We start from the raw sequence: 23,739 nt of genomic DNA on the forward strand, positions 1-23,739 counted from the left end.
AAAGGATACCAAGCGAAATAACTAAGTAAACTGTAAATGAAGGTGATCCGTGACATACGGATCCTGTTCATAACTGGTGGGAGATAATGACACATACATTGCAATCCTAATATGAATTACATCCTTCTAAATCTTCTGGAGTCAGTAAATTAAGAGGACAATTCTCTGTTTAGGGCTGCAGTGTGAGTTTCCAGGCAGCACGGCGAGAACGCTGGAAAAACCGCCCGCCACCTGCAACATCTCCTTGTAAACACACGCCGGCGGCCTCCCCAACCAAAGCAACGAGCACCCCCTCACCGCGCATGCTCTTTGCGTCCTCCCCAGCAACCTCCCCTTTCACTCTCGGCTTTCTCCCCTTCCTTTCTTTCTGCCCTTCACTTTTCCACCCCGCCTGGCTTCGCATACGTCCCGTGAGCTGATTGGCTGGCGTTTTCCCGCTTCCTTCTTCCCCTTTGACAACCCGCCATTTTGAAACGTTGTTGCTTTTCTGAAAGGAAAGAATCAGGCTGAACTCGCGCCTAGTCCCGCCCCGCCCGCCTTGCCTTTTTCGTCAGTCTCTGGGACTCTGCTCCCCCCCCCCCTGCGCCTGTGGGAGGCTTTTGTTTGCGGTCGCCGCCATCCTCACGCTTAGGGGTCTCTCTGGCAAGCAGGTGGGTTTCCGTTACTCTCTCGGTAACCGTCGAAAACGGGGGCCCAACGTCCCGAAGCCGAGCTGAGGCCTCACGCCGCGCTCTGCAAGAAAAGGCTCTAAGCAGGCCGCCTCTGCCCCGGGCTCACCGTGAGCCTCTCGTGGCTCCCGCCTCCCGTCTTTTGTGAATTGCGAGGCCTGATGTCCCCCACCAGCTAGCTCCGCTTTCCCGCCGAAACTCTCTCGCTTCCTTCTTCCTCCGGTTTCCTTCCTTCCTCCCTCCCTCTTATTGCCGAGACGCTTCCCCTAGTCTTATAAGAGGGAAGGTGGTCCCGGGTGGCCAAAAGGCTTTCGTTTTCTTTCAAATATATTTTATTGCATTTAAATCATCAGATATTAAAGGTCATGCATATGATGTAGTAAGAACATGCACCAAACTTAAAACGTAATAAGCGAAATAGTTTACTTATTAAAATTTATTATTACAGTTTTAATATGAAAATGTGCATATATCGTATATGTGAACTGCGAACCAAGTGCTAACGACAGAGATGAGATAGAATTCTACCATAAAGAAAGATCATTAATTAATTATATTAGGAATAGATCCTTGTGAAGTGAGATATTCTAAAATAGGAAACCAGATGGCAGAGAAAGTAAAAGGTAAGAGGACGTTCAAGTTGATTGATGTTATCAGAGATCTTAGCCATTATGTAAGTACTCCATAACTTTTTTTTTTTCAAGATCCCACAAATGTTCGTCTGCTGCGATTTTCCTCCGCAGCTACCTATTATGTAGTTTAAGCAAGGGAGGAGAGGCCCAACAGTGTCTCTGTAGTCTTGCTGTTCATGGAGGCTGCAGAGCCAGAATGGTTAAGAATGAGGGGAAAGTTGGGATGTAATAAGTTTTTTTTTCATTTTAAGCAAGAATTGCAAAAGAGCCTGTATGGTGGCATGGCTTTTGAATATTTAGAAAAGAAACAAAGCCTATAGTAAAAGTTTCTCCATAAGAAGAGATCGTTGTAACTGGGATGCAGCCCGTGCTGTGTTCTTCTGAAGAGATCTGAGTTTGATTAGTTTGTAGCCAAAATAACACTTGTGTGGTACCTTAAATAGCAACAACTCTTCCTATGGATTAACCTTTCGCAACCTAGAGTCTGATTAATTAGTTGCTTGAAGTGGTCTCCTGAGTTGGGTGGAATGTCTGTCCAATTGATCCCAATTTTTGATACATTGTTTACAAAAACTTTTCTGTCATAGGGAGTACAAAGATGGCACGGAGTGATTGCTCATTTCTACCCAGTTGCCCATTTACAGAAGACAGGAAATGTTACCTAATGCCATCTGCCTTTCTGACCCATGTGGTTTTTGTCCTTGACAGTCCTATGATTCCTAGTATCTGCTGCTCAGGTGCTGCAGAAGGCTGCTGTAGCAAGCAGGGCCCAGTCCACAAGTGCAAATCTAGTAAAATATGTATTTTGTAAATAAAAATGAGTTGATGTGTTTGGTAATTGGTAATCAGACATATGCTGCCTTTTGTGCTCAAAATAATATAGTATGTTAAATAGTTTTACATAGAATATTAAAATATTTTTCTTGCATTTGTTCAGTTTTGTGTGCTTTATACTATACCCAGTATTTACATATTGTGGAGTTTAGATTTTTTTTTACAAAGTTCACTGAGGAATAATAACAAAGTCAGACAGCAAAGAAGCTTGACTTTGCTTTTTCACAATGCTACCTGTATGTTTCTGAACCACACTGTATCTGATAAACATTTTAAAACAAAGCTGCAGCTTCACAGAGAGCACATGTCACAATCATTAAGCTAGTGTGCGAGTGTATAACTTGTTTGCATAAAACAAGTTTCATTGCAGATGATTCTTCATTTGTTCTTTGTCCCATTCATTATTGTATAAGGTATGGTGCTAAATGTGTAGTGAATATTCATAGCTATCAAGGAAAGTCCATATTTTCCCCAAAATATGATTTTTTGATAAAATATATTAAAACACATACAAATATATTGAATGTTCATATAAGTTTAATGAAGTAAGTATTTATTGTGTTTTTTTGTATTAGTATATATAGCTGTTTGCAGCACATTTCACAGTGAGGTTGTATGTTTAGTATAGTTAAGTAGTAGTGCCTGTTCATAAAATAACTGGGCACTCCTTAAGTCTGCTGCTGCAGCTCTTTCCTGTGTTGTAAACAAAATTCACAGTCACACATTCAGAGTAATGTTGATGTTTTCCCCTCTTCTATTTCTATGCAGCAATACCAGCCATGACTTCTGTTTCTGAAAAAGAAGATGTGCAATCTGGTGAACAAATAGAAGAGAAAGAACCTAAAACTGAAAATACCGACGACGATGATGATGAGGAAGAAGAAGAAGAGGAGAAAGGTGGGTAATATGATCAGAAAAGACAACTATGTTATGAAACCATGCAGAGCAGGAGTCAGTGTAATGTTAAGGAAAAGGCTTTCAGTGCACACATGTTTGAATGTACATAGCTATAAGAAATATAATTTAAAATTTATTATCTGTATTACAAGGAGGTAATCTGTATTATTCTGTGGTTGCATTCAGGCATTGGAGTGAACCTCTTGACAGGTACAAAAATCTGCTTGTTAATGTGTTCACATGAAGTCTTCCTGGTTTCAGAAGCCTTCAGTCAAGTTCCAGTTTGCTGGGGCTGGTATCTGAATTCCAGGGTATTCTGCCTCTGTGTTCAGACTCCTGCTATGGATGGGTTACTACCTCCGCTTGTAGGTTCAAGAGCTGCAATTCAGTCTGTTCCTTTGCCTTGGTTCCCACTGCAAGAGCATTTTCATGGTTCGTGCACATCCCTAGCTGCTACGAATCAGACAGCATTCATAAAGAAGCAACTTAGTACCATCGAGATGCTTGAGCCTTTATTTTTAATCCAGCCATATCCCTACATAATTGTGGCACAGAGTGGTAAAGCTGCAATACTGCAGTCAGAGTCCTGTGCTCACAACCTGAGTTCAATCCCAGCGGAAGCTGGTTCAGGTAGCCAGCTCCAGGTTGACTTGGCTTTCATCCTTCTGAGGTCGGTAAAATGAGTATCCAGTTTGCTGGGGGGAAAGTGTAGATAACTGGGGAAGGCAATGGCAAACCACCCCATAAAAAGTCTGCCATGAAAATGTTGTGAACGCAACGTCACCCCAGAGTCGAAAACGACTGGTACTTGCACAGGGGACTACCTTTACCTTTAAACCTACAGTCTTGGTGATTATATGTCTAGCCACTGAGGGGGGCTGGTTATAGGTAAGCTGAATATGTTGAGTGCTGCCAAGGTGCTTCTGATGTTTGGTGACCCTGTAAATTAATTACCTGAACAACGTTCTATAGTTAACAGGCTTGCTCATTTCTTGCAAACTGAAGGCCATGACTTCCTTGATTGAGTGAACCATTTCATGTTGGGTCTTCCTCTTTTCCTGCATCCTTCAATTTTTCCTAGAATTACTCTTTTCCAACAAGTCTCGTCTTCTCATAACACAACCAAAACCTTAGTTTGGCCATTTTAGCTTCTTGGGAGAGTTCAGACTTGATTTGACTTAGAACTCACTTATTTGTCTTTTTGGCAGGCCACAGTATCCATAAAACTCTTCTCCAACATCACATTTCAAAGCAATTAAGTTTCTTCCTGTTAGTTTTCTTAATTATTCAACTTCCATACCAATACATATTAATGGGGACTACCTTAATATGAGTTACCTAGATCACCAGTGACACATCCTTACACTTAAGAATCTTTTCTAGCTCTTCCATGCACTGTTTCTCAGTCTTCTTCTCATTTCTTGGTTGCAGTCTCCCTTTCGGTTGATAACTGAGTCAAGGGTTAATTTTTTTTAATAATTTCAATTTCTTCATCATCACCCTTTTGTAGAGAAAGCCTAGCAGGAGCTCATTTACATATTAGACCATACCACCTGGCTTGGGAGCGCGTGGCTGCTGCATGGCAGGTCTGGTCAGCCCAGGTGGAGCTCTGCTCCTGCAGAAAAAAGCCAAATTTAGAAGGACTGAAATAATAACCAGGCCTGTGACTAGAGAAATAAGGTGTTTTGATTATTAAGAGGGTGCAGCCACACCTGATCATACTTGTTTGTAACCTTGGACTTCTCCAGGAGCTTGCCAGCCTGCAAACTGTAGTTGAGTTAGTCTTGAAAAGTGTTTTTTACTATCTGCATTTGCTGTCAATAGACTGATGTCTTTTTTGATTTTAGACATGGCCACATCCATACTTTGGGGCTAAACTACTATAATGTGAGTCTGGCTCTGCTGATTGCTCATCAGTGACTTGCTCCTGCAGGAAGCATGCACATTCTGCATCCTAGAAAACAAAATGCAGGTTGAAAGTAAAAGAGATGGGAATGTCTTGTGTTATTTATAATGGCTGGTTTTGTTATATCGCAGTGGAATGCCAATGTATTGTGGCTAGAGAATAAAATTTGAGGCGGTGAAGACCTGGATTCAGATCTCTACATGGCCCTAAAATTTTCTGATGATCTTCACTTAAGACTGTAAGATTATGACTCATTTGACAGAGTTGTGGTGAAAATAATATGGGAGGAGAATCTTGAAATTCCTTGCAGGGTAAAATAGGTAAAGTGCAAAGCTTTCAGCATCTTCTAATTTGTGGGTGAGAAGAATGCTCAAGAATACACCAGTAAAGAATACCTGCACAGAAAGAAAAAAAACACTTAATTGTCTCTTTCAGAAAAGAGCCTCATTGTTGAAGGAAAAAGAGAGAAGAAGAAAGTAGAAAGACTGACCATGCAAGTGTCCTCATTACAAAAGGAGCCTTTTACAATTACACCAGGCAAGTGTTTCAAGCATATTTCTGTAATAAGCACAAATGATCTTCTTTTGGTTTAGAATCTGTAAATGTGCTAAATTTAAACAGGTTTCCTCTTAGAAATTAATTGTAACAGCAGCCAACTTTCACAACTCCTTTTTCTTATCTTATTTTCTGCCATGTTACTAATAATAAGTTCCTCAGGCTGGAGAGGTATGAACCACCTTACTACTTATACCCTCAGATTTTACTATACCATATTCCTTGTCAACTTCAGGTATGTGACGCAAAGTGGATTTCTCTTAAGTTTGTTTCTTTTACGCACAAGGATACCTTAATCCTATAGCAGACAGCAGATCAGTTACAAGATCCAGAGCCCTTTTATTTGGATCTTACAGAGTATGTAGTGGGTTATATGAGTTGAGCTGTGGAGTCTTGTGAGCAAAAATTCTACTCCGTGAGTTACTAGCATTAAAGTTGTGAGCTACTGCGTAAATTAGTTTGCTCTGGGGGCATCCTTCCTGAGCTAAGACAAAAACATGTGAGCCGGAGGCTAAAAACTGTGAGCTAGCTCACACTAACAGCTTAGAGGGAACACCACAGGAGTCACATCTAACAAATTACATAAGTTTATTTAGTTGGTGGGTGAGACCTGTACTGTCATCCCACTGTAGTCTGATACACAGTTACTAGAGCTGGGTGGTGTGCTATGCTTAATAATTAAAATGTTCTTTAAGAATTTCATATTTAATGATACTAGCTAGACAACTTAACTCACTGTTTTTATTGAGCAACAGCATCTAAACTTTGCTTACTTAAAATCATAGACTACAATCCCTCCTGAACTAGTCGAAATACGTCTTTTCCTTTCTCCCTCCAAACCCTAACTGGTCTCTTTGTCTGTTGATTGACTGTTAAACTCCTCAGGGGGTTTTTTGCTCACCCTAGCATTCCATTTAACATTTCCAATCCAAATCATATGTTTCAGAACTGATGCTTGGCTGCCTGGTGATATGAATAGGTTTATGCTGTAGTGATGCTAGCGGTGTCCTACATGGCAACATTTGTAACCCAGCTGAATAAATTGTTACTGTTTCACTTCCCAGGAAATTCCTCTTATCTCTCTTCCTCTCAGGTATAAGCCTGGCAACTGCAGCTGTGCAGTATTGCCATCACTTCTCACTGCTTAAATTCCTGAATGAAACTTGCTCTTCAGCACTTGACTTTCTCTCAGAAGGGCATTATAAATATCAGTTCTTACAATATAACTAGAAATTAAATTCTGGCTCCTCCAGGTAAATCTATAGTTCTTTGAAGAAATAGTAAAAATAATTCTGTTTTAATAAGCGGTGCATAAACTGTCTGATGGCTATAATAAACAATTCCCCTTTACTCCCTTTAAACAAATATTCAGAATTCCATTGTTATATGTCCTCTTTTTTTGGTCAGGAAAGGGACAAAAACTCTGTGAAATAGAAAGGATACAGTACTTCTTAAGTAAGAAGAAAACAGATGAACTTCGAAATCTGCACAAACTTCTTTATAATAGACCAGGCACCGTAAGTATTCTTAAAATATCGTCTTTCACATTAATTTGAGATTATTATGAGGAATACAATGGCTTTTTAAAGGTATTTTGTTTAGGGTATTCTGCTTTTTTGTATAGCTGCCTAAGGTAGCTAGATATTCCTTAGTTGAACCCTGATAATTTCTAAATTGGAAATGTGGTGGGGGGGTTTTATTTGATTGAATAGACAAACAGGTACTCAAGAATTCTTTGATACGTAGCCTGTATTCTGTGTAACCTTTTGACTTTATTAAATGCACTCACAAAATGTTTGAATCTACAAAAGCCATATTTATGAAGCATCATATTTGAGGGGAAAGCCCAACTTTCTGCTTCTGAAACTACCTGCTCAGTTCCTGGGATTGTCTTTGTGATCCTATAAATTGTAGTTGCCCTGAATTGAACCTGGGGCCTTCTGCATTCAAAGTAGATTCTCTCCTGCCGAGCTTTTTGTGTTGTATTTTTAGGTACTTGTATTAGTGTGTCTGGTGCCTTCTTCCAGCACAAGAGGTCTTTCATCAGTGCAGAAAGTCATCTTTCACTAAGAGGACACTATCTAGCAGAACAGATCAATAGGCATGTCTGGGCCATTGAAGCTGCATTTACAGAAATGTGGAGAACTGAAAACAGATTGCATGCAAACACAGTAACACTTGTATTCATGTTTTTTTTTTAAAAAATGACAATAATCATTATACAGCCGGTTTTAGCATGCCTTTTGTTGCCCACAAGTATTTGCAGCTTGTAGCATTTCTCTGCCCCACCCCAAATTAAGGGTGGTTCTTTGAAACCATGGACAGGTTTCTGTATCAGGAACTGCTGTAGCAGTTGCAAATAACTATGGCGTTCAATCTTTTTGCTCTTTAATCATCATGAAATAGTAATATTTACATAAAATTGGCATGTGGGCTAGAGGTTTTACCTTAGCAATCTGTTTTTGAGCTTTAAAGAAATAGCTTATGATACACAGTCTCTCATAAATTTCAACATAATTTTTTTACATTTTTTGCATTCTGTCATAGGTTGCTTCATTAAAGAAGAATGTGGGACAGTTCAGTGGGTACCCATTTGAAAAAGGAAGTGATCAATATAAGAAAAAGGAAGAAATGTTAAAAAAGTAACCAATTAATATATTTTGATAAAATTAAATTGTGCTAATGCATACTTTCTAGATCTTGGGTAAAGCAACTGCATAAAGTCCATTTCTATCCGAGAATATAATTTAGTTAGCATTTTCACTGTATAAATATTTTGTTTTAAACTACATCATCAACAGTGTATACATGGATACTTCTGTCTGAGATGAATTAGTTTACTGGCCCTAAATAATTTCTGGTATTACACTATGTCTGTTAATAAACAGAAGAATATCTTATTGAGATTTCTCACATCAAATTGAGACACAGTCGAGTGTCACTGAAGCCATTTGAACTCAGCATTGTTCTCAGATTGAAATGGAAAACATGTAAATGTATTTAATTTTGGCTGGATTCTGAACTGGATGTGCAACTATAGTTTAATTTCTGCCATCTTAATATTTTTACAGCCCTGATTAATATAGTTCTGTGAGGCAGAACTTAAAATATTGCAAAGTATCTTTTCTTTCCTTTCAGGGTTCTGATTTTTGTGGCTGACGAATGCAGCCAACACAAGTTTATTTTCTGAGTTTAGCTAATATACACTCAGCAAAAAGATAATGGGTATTTCTGCAACTTATATAAGTATTTTAGATTTTTTATTATGTTTATATCCTGCATTTCAGTCAATGTTGGCTCTCAAAGTAGCTTGAAACTAAAATCTATCACAAAAATAATATTAGAAATATGTGGGTTTATATATCGCAGTGTCTGCTGGGTCCCTGGCAGTTGATGACGTAATCCAGTTTCCAGTTTTTTCCCTCCAGAGAGTGAAGGTAGAATAGGTAGAAAGGAGACTGAATTGATAATAAAGATGACTGTCTGCAGAGGCAGCTGTTCTATTGGTCTGGCAGGCTCTTCTTCACTTTAGCTATGTACGCACATTGGTACATAATGAGGTGCTGAACATGACAGCTTGTAGAAGTTTGTGCTTTATTCTTCGGGACCATGCACCGGTTTTTCAATTATAGTGAATGTTTGCAGCCGTAGTCAAAGCAGAGAGCCAGCAATGGGGTGCAGGTGGAAGGCGAGCAGATAGCTGACAATTAAGGCAGGCAGAAGGCAAGCAAAAAACCAATGATGGGGCAGGCAGAAGGTGAGCTGAGAGCTGAAATAAAAGTTGGGACAAAGATGAGAAAGCTTTAGAGAGGAGTAGCAGAAAAGGTGGGAAAAGAAAACAAAAGTGGTGAAGGTGAGGGAAGGTAGGTGAATGAGTGAGGACAGGCATCCTAGGAGGAACAGAAAAAGGTAGATATATAGGTGCACAGGTAGGTGGGAGAGAAGGACAGAGAAGAGGCTGCAAGCAAGGTTGGAGAAAGAAAAAAACAAGAGGGAGAAGGCAGGGGGTAATCAGACTCTTCTTATACCTTCTTATGAGTCCTTGCAGGTCCTCCACTTGTCTTTATTCTAGTAGCAAAATCAGCCAGATCTGGTGGTACTTAAATTCAGTGACTGGACAAGACAGATCTTTCCATAAACCTGAACAATCCTCCAAGTTTGCAGAAAAATCTTTTTTTTTAAATGAAGGGGGTAAAAATCCCTAAATGATGAAAGGAGTGCCTGTAGCTTTAAGAAGCCAATGGCTGATGCTAGACAACCACAACAGGCTTGATTTCTTGTCATCTGGAGCGGACACCCAGCATGCTTGTTACCTGCCCCACACCAAGGAAACAGCATCCAGCCCACTCAAGCCCTGTATGAAACAGAGAAAGTAGCATCCATCCAACTGGCTAAGCAAGCGCCTCTTCCTTCCTTCCTTTGGGGTGGGGCCATGGTTGACTGGAGTAGGGGCGCCTATTCTAAGGGTATTGATTCGCAGTCCACTACTTTTCTGAGGATAAAATGCAGGAGAAGAGATTGTCAACTGCTTTGGGTCCCCATTGTGGAGAAAGGTAGGGTATAAGTGAAATTTTAAAAATTTAAGCTGAAGATGAGGGGGCACAGATAAAAGTTAGGTTGGTCTTTGGATAGGAAGCAGAACTGGATGAGTATATGGGGGTTACCAGGAAAATTGAGAGACAAAATAGCGTGCATAGGTGAAAAGGGAAAATGAAGTCCCCCTTCACAAGTCCTTGCAACAGCCGCAGTTTTTCTGAGAGGCTATCAGAGGTAGGGAGGGAGGGAAAATGGAAGACCGGGCAGGAGAGAAGAAGACCGGAGAAGTAGAGAGGATATTGGGGCTTTCAGAGAAATGAAAGAAAATAGCTTGGGAGGGGGAAATGAAATGCCCCACATAAGTCTTTGCAGATTCCCACTTGTATTAATGTGTAGTGGTGTTTTGTAATTCTTGTTTTAATAGCTGTAATCTATTTTTATAATCCTTTATATTAAAAAGAAATATCAAACATTCTTTTCTCTGTATTGAATTAAAATTGATTAATACTTTTTTTCCCCCCCTGCAGATACAGAAATGCTATGCTGAAAAGTATATGCGAAGTTCTTGATTTGGAAAGATCGGGAGTTAATAGTGAACTGATAGCCAGAATCTTAAACTTCTTGATGCATCCAAAGCCTTCAGGCAAGGTGAAATGAGATAAATCTGTTGTTTAAAATATGAATCAGCATAAAAAGGGGGGTGGGAAAATCTGGAAAGATGTTCATGCTTTTAGTATCTAAACTGGAGTCCAGTAGTACCTTAGATACTAACAAGTTTTTTTGGGGGGTGGGGTTTTGAACTTCTGAGAATCTAAGCTCCCTTTGTTAGATAGTCTGACAAAAGGAGCTTTGACTCTCAACAGCTCATGCCTTGAAAACATTTTTGGTCTCTGAGGTGCTACTGGACTCAAATATAGCTGCTCTGTTGCAGACCAACATCCTACCCCCTAATACATGCTTTTAATATGTAATGTATTACATATTAATTTGTAATCCTTTTATCATCAAGAGTATATGTGAACAATTGTGAGCCACTAGCAACCATCTCATAACTGTTCTATGTTTTAGCTTGTGGAAAACACAAGGGAGTGGAGAAAACAAATAAAAGGCAGAAATGTGGGAAGTTAAGACTAGCATTAAATAACAACAATAGCATAAAAGCTGAATTGCGCAGTAGGGTTACCCCAGGAGATATTTTATAAAGGAATTATGCCTGATGGCTATTGAGATTATGCAAGGCTATACCACATAGGAAGCTGAATGCTTTAGTCTTCATAGAATAAGATTTTGATAGTGCCTTTTTGAAAATAAGTCAATCTAACTGAGACAGAATATTGATCTGTAATACACCATGGGTAGCCAATTGGTGCCAGTTTCATCCCAGTGGATTCACTCAGGAAGAGATGTATATCTAGAATTCTTGTATGAACACTGGACTTTAAAACCATTTTGCCATATGGAATATATATTTCTATCATATTTTAATTTAGACTATGATGGCAAATTGAGCATATTTTGAATTTGTAATAATATCCTGGTATTGCAATCTTGTGTGCATGGATATTGAGCTTTAATGCTATGTGTTTGGCTACATTATATATGTAACTTTAAAATAACAATACTTTTTAATTACATAATAATTTCAGCAAATCTAACTTTATTTAGATGCTGTTCCAGCAAATCTTATCTTCTTTCCATGAACTATTAAGATTATGCTATAGCTGAGGTTTTGGGGGTTTTGGAAATCTGGCACTTGTGGCATTTGAAACAAACTGAGAAAGAGATGTTTATGTAATGCATTGAATAATGGCCATAAAACTCAAACAGGAAATGGACCCCATCCCTGACTTTGTGTCTCCTTTCTAGAAACTGATTGCCTGGAAACCATCACTGCCCAGAAAAGAAATGTGATTCATGACTCACTGCTTGTTAAATATAATACTACTGATCTTGTTACTAAACACAAGGCAGTATTGCAGCTGCCAAGCTTTAAAATATTTCATACTACTTTCCTTCTGTCTGTATCCAGAACAGTTTTTAAAAGGGGGATGGTGAGCATAGAAGTAAAACCAGTGCGATCAATTAGTAGCTAGCTGGCAGAAATAGAGCACATAAATTAGTCACACAGGACAGCAGTATATAACTTAGTGGGATGGCAGGGCCACAAGCAGCAGTGATTTTTCCTGATGCCTAAAAGATAATAACTTCCTGGCAAGCTTCCTTTTGTTTGATAGGCAGGGTGATGCTATAATACTTTTTTTTCCTATAGCCACCTGTCTTTGAGAGGGAATAAAACAACTGTGGGTGCTGGACTACCCCTAAGGCCCAAGACCTCTGAGCTCTCTGAAGGTGATAACCAGCAGTTTGAATTGAGCTGGAAACAAACTAGGAGCCATTGAAATTTCATATATAGGTATAATGTGCTCATTATAGCAGACTCCAGTTTGTAAACTAGCTGCCCTCTGTGTTTGCAACTGGGTGAAGTTTCCAAAGAGTCTTCAGTTGGAGCATAGCATAGAAAGCATTACAGTAACTGTGTGGAATTTACTGAAGCGCAGATAACTGGTGAAGCAGTGATTTTCTAAAAGGAAGCAATTTTGGCAATACCTACTGCTGTTAAAAAGAGGGGCTCCATTGCTAAGGACACTACTTGACCATCCCTAAGTAGTGATATATCTAATCTAGGAGCACTACCAAGCTCTGAACATAGATCTTGCACAGAGTTTCCATGTGGAGAAGGACTTCTGCCTGTGGAGCGCAAATTTCTCAGGTCCTCTCCCCAATTCTGTTCCTGTGTTAGGACTTCCACCTGCCGAAATGCTGTTCTGGATCAAACTTATGATCTTTAAAGGGAATAAAGTTAGAGTCCAGTGGCACCTTTAAGGCCAACAAAGTTTTATTCAAGGTATACCTTGAATAAAACTCTGTTGGTCTTCAAGGTGCCATTGGACTCTAAACTTTATTCTACTGCTTCTGACCAACATGGCTACCCATCTGTATGTATCTTTAAGGGGAAGTTTAGTTTAGCTCCATGAATACCACATTTATGGTTTACCGAGTTGCCCACCAACCGGCCCATCTAGCTTGATAGTAACATTGATTATCCTCAAATAATAATTTTATGTGGGTTCAGTGGATTTGTGCTTAAACAATGTATCCTGGGATCCCATTGTATTTTAAAATGATTCATTAGCACAGGATTACACTTCTAAGGTGATTGCGGTCTGGCTAATTTCCCTCTTATGGTTTGCTTAAGTATGTTTTAATATTTCTATGTAATTGTATTTTTAAATGTTTTATTATTTTATAGCCATTACCAAAATCCAAGAAAACACCCAGTAAAGGTGGTAAAAAAGAACGCAGTAGCTCTGGAACAGCAAGAAAAGCCAAACGCACCAAATGCCCTGAGATCCTGTCAGATGAATCTAGTAGTGAGGAAGATAAAAAGAAGGAAAAAGATGAATCATCTGAAGAAGATAAAGAAAGTGAAGAGGAGGTAAAGGCTTTATGTGGACTATAGAAGATAATGCTGACACTGCACTAGGCTCCCTTTGAACGACGGGAGGCAGCACTGTTTCAAAAGAAAATCCTGTAGCAGAATATTGCTTTTAATCTCCTTAATGATAGAGAATGATTTGTCTTTAAAGTTCTGCCATTCTTTCTTTTTGTCTCTCCCAACAGAGACCTAAAAAATCAACTAAAAAAGAAAAACCTAAGCAGAAGACAACTCCCAAAACCAAAAAGGGCTCAAAGAATGCAAATGTCAAGAAAGCAGATAGCAGTACAACCAAGAAAAGTCAGAATAGCTCCAAAAAAGGTAAATCACTCTTTCAAAAATTTATCAGAGCTTTACTAGGTAGACTGGGATTATTTTCAGTAATCTACAAATTCCTGTGGGATCGGGTGATTTTAATTTTCCTAACCCTTACCACTACCATATAATCTTCTGTTTTCATGTTCACCATTGGCCATCAAAGCCAGTAACAGAAACTTTGAGTTGAGCTCACCTGGAGGTGATATCTCCTGGTGTATTTCCCATGGATGAAGCAATTAGAAAGATGTGATATATCGCTGTGAATCTTGAATTTTATTTTCGCAGACAAAAAAGACAAGCCATTGTTATAACTCTAGGGCATTTTTTTTCCTCTGGAAGAGTTCACCGTATTACTTCAAATGGAATCCCCGTTGACTGGACCAATTTATTTATCTATTTAGATTTGTATCCCACCCTTCCCACAGATGGGCTCAGGGCAGGTCACATCAATACGTTAAAACAATAAAAACAATTACAACAAATATCAAATAATAAAACAGTTAAAACAATTTAAATTAACAGTATACCAATCATGTGTTGGTATTGTGCTTGTTGTAATATTAAAGCCTCATCTGGGAATGGTTGGTCCATACCTAAGCAATGTAATTTTTGGTGGTGGTCCAGCATCTAAGCTGCAACAGAGCTGCAAATAATGCTTTCAAGCTCTGTGAAGACTCATATTCTCCAGTCAGCTTGTGTGAAGACTCATATTCTCCAGTCAGCTTGTGTGGTTTCCATGTGGCTGAATATAAAGTTGCTGTTCTGTTTGTCATCTGCTTAACGTATTGTTAGAACATTGGAAATGCAGTTGTATGTTCCTAACAAGGACTATTGAGTGTGTGTGAGAGAGAGAGAGAGAGAGAAAGAGAACCTAAGGTTCTTGATAGTGCACTTTTCTGTAAGATAAGTTAGTCTTTATACTTCACCTAATTACACTTCTTTACAAAAGTTACATGAGGAAAACTCAGATTATACAACATCTAGGAACTGGGATCTTAAAAACTACTTTAAATGTGCTCATGGCCTTGTTAAAAGGGAAAGCAAGGGTAACTGATTATCTGTAGGTGCAGTTTCAGATGCTTTAGCAGCGTTTCTGTAGGAGCCAAGTTAACACAGTTAATCCAGAGTATTCAGGGGGGGGGAATTTTGAGGAGGCTTTTGTGGTCCCACATAGCTCTTTTTGGAAAGAAGTTCAGGCATAACGGGCAGCCAGAGAACATGTGGATTCATCTGAAGGAGCAGGAGATCTTTGGGTGGCTTAGAGTTGGTATGGCTGGAAGTAAAGAACCACAGGCATCAGCTCATCCCCCAAGCCAGCTTTTGCAATTTCCCACTTTTTTGAGAGGTTTGTCACGAAAAAGCCTCCAAGGACCGCATGGTCACGTAGTTCTTTAGACCAGTCGAAATGTTTACTGGGGGGGGGAAGGGGGAGAAATTTCCAGCCTCTGTAAACAAAATCTCTTTTGTATTTAGAAAGTGAGTCTGAGGATAGTTCAGATGATGAACCCTTAATTAAAAAGTTGAAAAAGCCACCTACAGATGAAGATCTGAAGGAAACCGTGAAGAAGCTATTAGCTAATGCTAACTTAGAGGAAGTCACCATGAAGCAGATTTGTAAAAAGGTAAGAACTTGACATTAGTTTTGTACACTAGTATGTTACTGTGTGTGTATGTTTGGGTGTATAAAATAAACATTTGTTCTCTTGGTGCAGAAAAAAATAAAATTGATGTGTTTTATTTCTTCGACTATCTAAATCCACTACTGGCAATATTTTATGAGACCTTACCAGCATGTATTTAGTTGAGATCTGAAATAGGGCTAAAATGATAAAGAACCTATTTTGCATGTATAAACTGTTGAACCCTAAGTCTCTCCAAGTCTCACGCATAAGGCCTAGGAAAGCCATCTGTCTACTTTAAGAACATATGAAGCTGCCTTATACCGAATCAGACCCTTGGACCATCAAAGTCAGTATTGTCTTCTCAGACTGGCAGCGGCTCTCCAGGGTCTCAAGCTGAGGTTTTTCACACCTCTTTGCCTGGACCCTTTTTTGGAGATGCCAAGGATTGAACCTGGGACCTTCTGCTTCCCAAGCAGATGCTCTACCGCTGAGCCACCGTCCCCTCCCTTTGAGGGGCTATTACTCTGAGCTAACATGGTATGCTTCAGTTTATGTTCACTTTCTGTATACTGCCAGTGCAGTGCTCTTCAGCAGTTGCAGACTGCATTCTCTTTACCTCCCTGTTTATTAAACAGCAACTACGTAGTTGCATTTTTTGTCCCATGTATATCTGAGGTGATCATTCTTCTGTAACAGTAACATGAGCATTCTCACAGTCTTGTTTTTTATCTTTTTTACTTTGTGCTTGGTTTTTTGTTTTCTAAAAAAAAAATCGGATTTCAATTCTAAAGCTGTTTTCTTAGAAATATATGCTATTTTCATCAGTGACTGTGCTTAGAAGTGTCATCTTTTCCCTTGAACATTCATGTCTGCATATGCAGTGAGGGAACAGTAGGGGCAAGAAGGATTTTAGAGGCCACTAGTGATCTTAGCGCAGTGGTGGCGAACCTATGGCACGGGTGCCAGAGGCAGCACTCGGATCCCTCTCTGTGGGCACTCGCGCTTCCTCCCCGCACTGCTCACGAGGCTCTGTAGTCATATCTCATTGAAGCGCCTCCTCTCCCCGAACTCAAGCTCCTTCCCCCAAATCTCCAGGTATTTCCCAACCCAAAACTGGCAACCCTAACTGGGCACTCCAACCTTTTTGAACTCATGGGCACCTTTGGAATTCTGATGTGGGGGGTGCAACCACAATGCAGCCCCCAAGCACAACACACAGGAAAATTCCTTGCAGGTGTTTCTGCAGTTTTAGGGAGGGGGTTAGATGGGACCCACTAGGGCAGGGGTGGCCAAACTTGCTTAACATAAGAGTCACATAGAATAAATGTCAGATGTGTGAGAGCCACCAGACACAAACATCAGATGTCTGAGAGGAAGGAAGGAAGAAAGGTGGGGAGGGAGAGAAAGAGAGGTGGAAAGAAAGCAACTTGAACTTTAAATGGATTCTCCAAGCCACTGGCTGGCTTGGCTTGAAGAAGTGGTTTAAAGAGACAAATGCCTTCTCTGTGTATGAAAGAGCCACATGTGGCTCCTGAGCCACAGTTTGGCCACCCCTGTACTAGAGAGATGGGTATAAGGCAGCTTCACATTTTCATGTGGCCAAGACCTGGTTGCATTTCATATTTCAAAACTGTTGTGAGACGGTCCAAGCCGAAGGAAAGAAGAGAGCACATGGGTGCGTATGTGGGGAGGAAAGATTAGGACCTGGAATCAAGCACGTTTTTTTAAGGGATGTGGCTTTATTACAGAAAATGTTGGATCCCACTAATCTGGCAGAAACAGCGGACGGGATCACCTCTCGTTTAGGAGCGGAAAGGGAGGAACTGCAGGCTTCCTTGTTTTCAAATACAATGCTTCTGATAGCAGTATCTGAGCAGAGCTCTTTCAAGCTACAGGGACCATAAGGCAAATTGTTGATAAACTGTTTTTGAACTGTTGCACTGCTGTTCTGGTTTTCTAGAGCATCACTGACAAGTGTTGGTCCAGCCGCTGCGTAAAGACTGCCAGGGAGGGGGTTGATTGCACTGTTGAACAACTCTTACTGTTAAAACGTTTTTCCCATGCCAGTCCTCTCCTCTGCTGCCAGCAGGAACAGCTCCCTGCTGTCCTCTAAGTGGCAGCCCTTCTACTACTTCAAAAGAGCAATCATGTCTCCCCCCTCAACCTCCTCTTCTCCAGACTGAATATCCGCAAGCCCCTTAGCCTTTCCTTATTGGGCTTGCTCTCTATGGTTTCTTGGAAGTAATCTACAGTGAGCACTGTGGCACCTACTCTCTACACATGCACAGTTTTAATTTAAGGAAAGAAGAAGATATTGAATTTACATCCCGCCCTTCACTCTGAATCTCATGGTCTCAGAGTGGCTCACAATCTCCTTTATCTTACTCCACCACAAAGATACCCTGTGAGGTAGGTGCGGCTGAGAGAAGCTTTCCCAGAAGCTACCCTTACAAGGACAGCTCTGTGATAGCTATGGCTGACCCAAGGTCATTCTAGCTGAAAGTGGAGTGGAATCAAACCCGGTTCTCCCAGATGAGAGTCCACACACTTAACCTCTACACCAAACTGGCCCTCCTTTCTCACATAAGACTTTTTAGTTAATACAATTCAGACTATCCCTGAAGTTTCCAAGGGTAGCCATGCTGGTCCATAGTAGAACAACTAGATTCAAGTCCAGGAGCACCTTAGAGACCAACAAGATTTGGGAGAGGGGGCACAAGCTTTCCAACATTAGAGCTCCCTCGATTAGATAAAAGGAGCTTTGACTCTCAAAAATCTTTTTCTCTAAGGTGCTGCTGGACTCAGATTTAGCGATATAAATCAGTGGACTCTTCATCAACTTAATTTATTAACTAACATCATGTATCTGCCTTCCTCCCCCAAAAGGACACTGAAGTGGTTTGACGCACTCTCCCCTTCTCTTTTATCCTCACAACGAACCTATAAGGCAGGCTAACTCAGAGTATATTACTGGTCCAAGGTTTCCCAGCAAGCTGCCAAGACAGAGTGGGCATATGAATCAGTACCTCCCAGATCTGATTTGGACACCCTAACCACCAGCTCCTACTAAACACACTATATTTCAATGTATTCTTTTTTCCTAATGGCAAACTAGAACGATGTTTATAATGTATGTTACATGTTCAAAAGTAAATTAGGTGGACAGGAACACCTCTGGGAAAGGCATGTTCTCAGTTTAACCCAGACTTGCAAGCAACAGAGCAATGAACAGCCTCCATTTATTGCCTTATGACACTCTCACCATCATTCTCCCATTCTGACATGTTACTATTTTGTTGGTTTCCTAAGCAAATGCTATCCAGACCAAATGTCCTTTCAGTTTGTTAATTTCACTATGAGTTGTTTTTTCTAAACTAAAACCTTAGTATTCATGTTAAATTGCCGTGTTGGCACTTTGTGATAATAAGTGGATTTTGGGTTGCAGTTTGGGCACTCGGTCTCTAAAAGGTTCACCATCACTGTTAGTGTGTTAGAGAAGTGGAATAGCATTCAATCAAATACCACAGGCAGTTTTATTAATTTTGTTTAGGTAACTTTCTTTTAGATCTTTGGGAATGTATTCTAATTGTACTACTTCACTGACGTTCATGTTACATTGGTTCCTCTAGGTATATGAAAGCTATCCCAGTTATGACTTGTCTGACAGAAAAGACTTCATCAAAGAGACAGTGAAAGAGGTAAATACTAGATGAGGTGTGTGACAGAAGAACTTTCAGATGTTTCAGATGTTTGGATAACTTGGATTTCTAATATGTGTTTTGGGTGGATATTAAATTTTTACTCAAAATGGTTATCCACTCAGCTATTTGTTTAGGAGAGAACTGATATATTAGTGGTAAAATGGGTATCCCTGCAATCAGGTATGTATGTATTTATTTAAAATAATTGTATCCCACATATATTTAGAGTCAAGGTGGCTAACAATGCAACAGATTTTCAAGGATGCAAAACATAAAGTTCATTAACAAAATAAAAATAATGTACAAATTAAAAACACAGCCAAATAAACTGATCTTCCTCTCCCTTCCCATGCCCTCCGAAATAAAACTGTCTTGCATAGCTCCTTCTTAATATAGCAAATGAAAGTATCTTCTACACCCACTCTGGTAGGACATTCCAGAGGCCTACACCTACAGCAGAGAGAGCCCATGACCTAGCTGTTCAAGCCTAAGAAGAAGAAGAGATTGGATTTATACCCCACCCTTTCCCTCCCCGCAGCAGACAGCCTGAGAAAGCTCTCCCAGAACTGCTATTGAGCTGAACAGCTCTGAGAAAGTCGTGACTGACCCAGGGTAACTCCAGCAGTTGCATGTGAAGGAGTAGGGAATCAAACCCAGTTCTTCCAGATAAGAGTCTATGCACTTAACCACTACACCAAACTGACCCTAAGAGGATACCACAAGGACAAGGCTGGCTGAGGAACATAGCTGGCAGGTAGAAGAACACAAAGAGATGCATCTCAATCTTTTTTAACCTTGAGGAAGTAGTAGCAGGAGTGACAGAAAAAATCATTTTCAAAGATAGTACCATACAAAGACAGTTAACAGTTTAGGATATGTTAGCATATCAGGATAGGATACAGTAATTAAATAGCTGAGGTGTGCATGAAGAAGCATCTATTAACTTCTGAATCAATCCACCTTCTCAGGTTGCTTAACAATTTTAATAGTAATATATGTTCCAACCGTTTTTCCCCTTTAATTGCTTAAGAGTACTTTCCATGACTATTCATATCAGCAATTTTGTGGAAGGATTGATTCCTAAACTGAGACTTCACAATAAGTTGAAGTAAATATTGAATTTTCAGAGATGCAGTTTAAAGAAAAGTTCAGTGGTGGCAGCAGAAACGAAAGTAGAGGTACATGGTAGATAGTATAGGGGGTCTTCATTATCTACTGCCTAGTCCCTGCCATGTTTACTTGGAAGTAAGATCTAAGTGAACTTTGCAAGGCAAAAGAGCTTCCATGTAAGAGAGGACTCATTTATACTGTGCTGTAACCTGTACAAACCATTGATGTGCACTTCATTCACATGCCAGAGATCTAGATCCCTTCCTTGTACTGTGCTGGCATGCTGTTTAAGCTGAGTGTGAATTTCCCAAGTAGTTAAAATGGCAGTCATAATCATGCGTTTTGATTAAGGGTGGGTTTATATTGTCTGCAAAAGATTAAAAGTGTAAACGATCTTCTCTTCTAGCTCATTTCGTGATCTGATGGGAAGAAAGAGAAGACAAGATATTTGTTCCCATGGAGTTAAATATTTTGTACACACCAGCAAAAATGTTGATTTTTTGCCCTTTTTCTATAACATAGTGTTTTGTCAGGGAAGATTCTACCAACTTAATGTTCTGAGTGTTGAAACTGCTTTAACTTTTAAAAATTGTATTTAATACAGTTCTTAGGTTTCTGCATGGTGATGAGTGTTCCTTGCTTTTACTTTGTACATCATGAAATTTCTTTCAATTTCTGTGATAGCCGTTGTAATTCTTAGTGCATTGAATGTTGAGAATTTTTTTAAAAAATCAAGTAACATGAAAACTATCAGCACATACATATGTGGAGATGAATATTGCAGTATTGGGCATTGTTTATTTTGGATACGTATCGATTCTCTTGATTAAGAATAATTACATTTCCTAATTGCAAATACTCTAAATTATCTTGCATGTGTATACATCTGAGAACTCTCAAAGTAATTGGCAAATAGATGTTATTTTTGTACCTTTATGACCTTTCCGTTGTATATAAGCTTGATTCAGATTTCTTCACAAATTTTTTTTTAAAATAAGTGTGTTAGAGAATTTGACCAATATCAGTGTTCAGGAATAAGTTGAGATTAATTAGGAAGCAATTTTAACTACCACATAAAAGTTTGCTTACCTTGAAAGGAAATTCTGATTGCACTCATATTTCTCAGTGTTAAAATTGATAGTGGGGATTATAAACCTTGTTCCAAAGGTTTGACATTAGTACCCTGTATGCAGAACCTTTGGGTATAGGGGAAAACATATGGCTTTGACTTCTAAGATAAATAATAAGCTTCCTTGAAGTGATTAAAGTTTGAGAAACGGATCATGTTGAATGGGTATGTGATCCACAGTTCTTGAATAGATGCAGTACAACTAGAAAACAATTTCTAGAAAAACAAGCCGTTACATAGGAATAACTTTATTATGGTCCCTTAATGTCTTGGTAGCCTTAGCTGGACATTGCAGTATTCTTGTCCAGAATGAGGATGTACTATAAATAGGATAAAATGCATAACTGTTGCCTGTAGTGCTAAATCTGTTTTTGTTAAATAATCTTTTTTTTCTAAATTAAAACCTCAGTTCCAGAAATAAAAATGCATTGAAGTGTAGACCAATAAATACTTGTTCACAACTTCTTGTTATTATGAAAAGGTACATAACATGATCATAAATTAGTCCAACAAATGCCAAACAAGTGTGTGTCATAATGTAAAATGTAACCTCTCCATGATTGTATTGATTATAAGTACTGCAGATTTTTAAATATTGTAGTAATGTGCAGTTGATCAAAGCATAGATCTACATTCTAAACATACTAAGCCACTTAGTAACCTGATTGATCTCTACCATTTTTACTACTTGCTGTGCATGTAATTCTTTATATTAAGGCAAATGTAACTAAGTTTTGTATTCAATAAATGTCTTTAAGGAAAGTGTATATTTTGACATTTTAATACATGTACAGTAAAATTTGATAAAGAACCAAAGGTGCCTGTTGTGTGTCATCTAGATGAAAATATTCAACATGTTTCTTGAATTAAGACTTCAGCTCCAGGTGAGGAGGTAAAATTTCCGCAAAAGATTATCTCTTGTCATAACAAACTCACCTGTGTATATAGTGTGGATTAAGATACGTCCTTAAAAGCAATGGGGTTTGGTCACCATTTTATTTATTATATTAAGTTTATAAATCACCCAATCCCTGCTGTTGAAGGACTCAGTGTGATATAACAGGGGTCCCCAACCCCAGGGCCATGGACCGGTACTGGTCCTTGGCCTGTTAGCAACCGGGCTATGAGTTGTATAATTATTTCATTATATATTACAGTGTAGTAATATTAATAATAAGACATTGGATTTATATCCTGCCGTCCTCTCTGAATCTCAGAGCAGCTAACAATTTCCTTTATCTTCTTCCCCCACAACAGACACCCTGTGAGGTAGGTGGAGCTAAGAGAGCTCTGACAGAAGCTGACCTTTCAATGACAGCTCTATGAGAGCTATGCCTGATCCAAGGTCTTTCCAGCAGCTGCAAGTAGACTCTGGCAGATTACCTGGGCTCTGAAGGACCTTATGCAATTTTGCAGAGCCTGCAAGGCAGAGACGTTCTGCCAGGTTTTTGATTGAGGGCAGCAATGGCTGGCACCTATCCTTTTTGTCCACCTCCCCCTTTAGAAGTTTTTTCCTCCCCCTGCCCATGCTGATAGTTTGGAAAGCAATCTTATTTAGTGGGATGCCATGAGGGATTTTTAGAGTTTTATTGGTTCGACTCGCTGAAACGTTTTAACTGGAATTTTAATTTTTGTATTGTTTAATCTGCTGTATATTGCCCAGAGCCTGGCCTAGACTGGGGTGATTAAACAAGTCCGATAAATAATAATAATTTTCTCAACTGGCAGCATTTCTCTAGACCAGGGATGGCCAAACTGTAGGAGTCACATGTGGCTCTTGAAGCCCCCACCACCCTATCGGCTGGTTTGGAAAATGCATTCAAAGTTAAAGTTGCTTTCTTTCCATTTCTCTCTCCTTCCCCCATCTATTTTCCTTCCTACTTGCTCTCAAACATCTGGTGTTGTCTTCTGGCTCTCAAACATCTGATGTTTATTCTATGTGGCTTTAACATTAAGCAAGTTCGGCCACCCCTGCTCTCTAGACTTACCACTTATTTGTCCCTCCCTTTTCCATAGTTGTGCCATAACCGTAACTATCTGATCATAATGGCAGTTTTCTCTACAGCAACTGAAAAGCAGCAACATTGAGATTGCATGCAGAGCTGAAGAGATAGAGCCAAGGGAATCAGATTAATCTAAAACGCCATTTCTGGCTTTCTAAAGCAAGACTACTTCCCAGAACCTGCTGTGTAGTGGCCTAATGTACTTCTATATACCTAATTGTCATCTATCAAATTCTCTAAGAGAAATTATTCCATAAGAAACTTCATACTAAGAAGGCTTCTAGATTTCTTCCCCTTTCCTCCAAGAGGGATTACTATCAGCACAACCAAGT

At 39.5% G+C, this 23,739-nt stretch overlaps 1 protein-coding gene across 1 annotated transcript; it reads left to right on the top strand.

Moving 5' to 3' along the window:
• Positions 1-338: 338 nt before the first annotated feature.
• Positions 339-22,220, top strand: DEK (DEK proto-oncogene). Its single transcript, XM_060244154.1, has 11 exons — positions 339-650; positions 2,903-3,031; positions 5,373-5,474; positions 6,900-7,009; positions 8,040-8,134; positions 10,556-10,676; positions 13,339-13,524; positions 13,710-13,845; positions 15,316-15,464; positions 19,094-19,162; positions 20,682-22,220. The coding sequence occupies exons 2-11, from the start codon at positions 2,914-2,916 to the stop codon at positions 20,691-20,693; spliced, it is 1,098 nt and encodes a 365-aa protein (XP_060100137.1). The 5' UTR covers positions 339-650; positions 2,903-2,913; the 3' UTR covers positions 20,694-22,220.
• Positions 22,221-23,739: the final 1,519 nt, after the last annotated feature.

This window comes from Heteronotia binoei, chromosome 7, assembly GCF_032191835.1.
Source record: "Heteronotia binoei isolate CCM8104 ecotype False Entrance Well chromosome 7, APGP_CSIRO_Hbin_v1, whole genome shotgun sequence".
Classification (NCBI taxonomy): Eukaryota; Metazoa; Chordata; class Lepidosauria; order Squamata; family Gekkonidae; genus Heteronotia; species Heteronotia binoei.

Coding starts and splice junctions, on each gene's coding strand:
- DEK (XM_060244154.1), top strand. CDS start 2,914: ATGACTTCTGTTTCTGAAAAAGAAGATGTGCAATCTGGTGAACAAATA. Junction 3,032..5,372: donor AGAAGAAGAAGAGGAGAAAG/GTGGGTAATATG, acceptor TGTCTCTTTCAG/AAAAGAGCCTCATTGTTGAA. Junction 7,010..8,039: donor TTTATAATAGACCAGGCACC/GTAAGTATTCTT, acceptor ATTCTGTCATAG/GTTGCTTCATTAAAGAAGAA.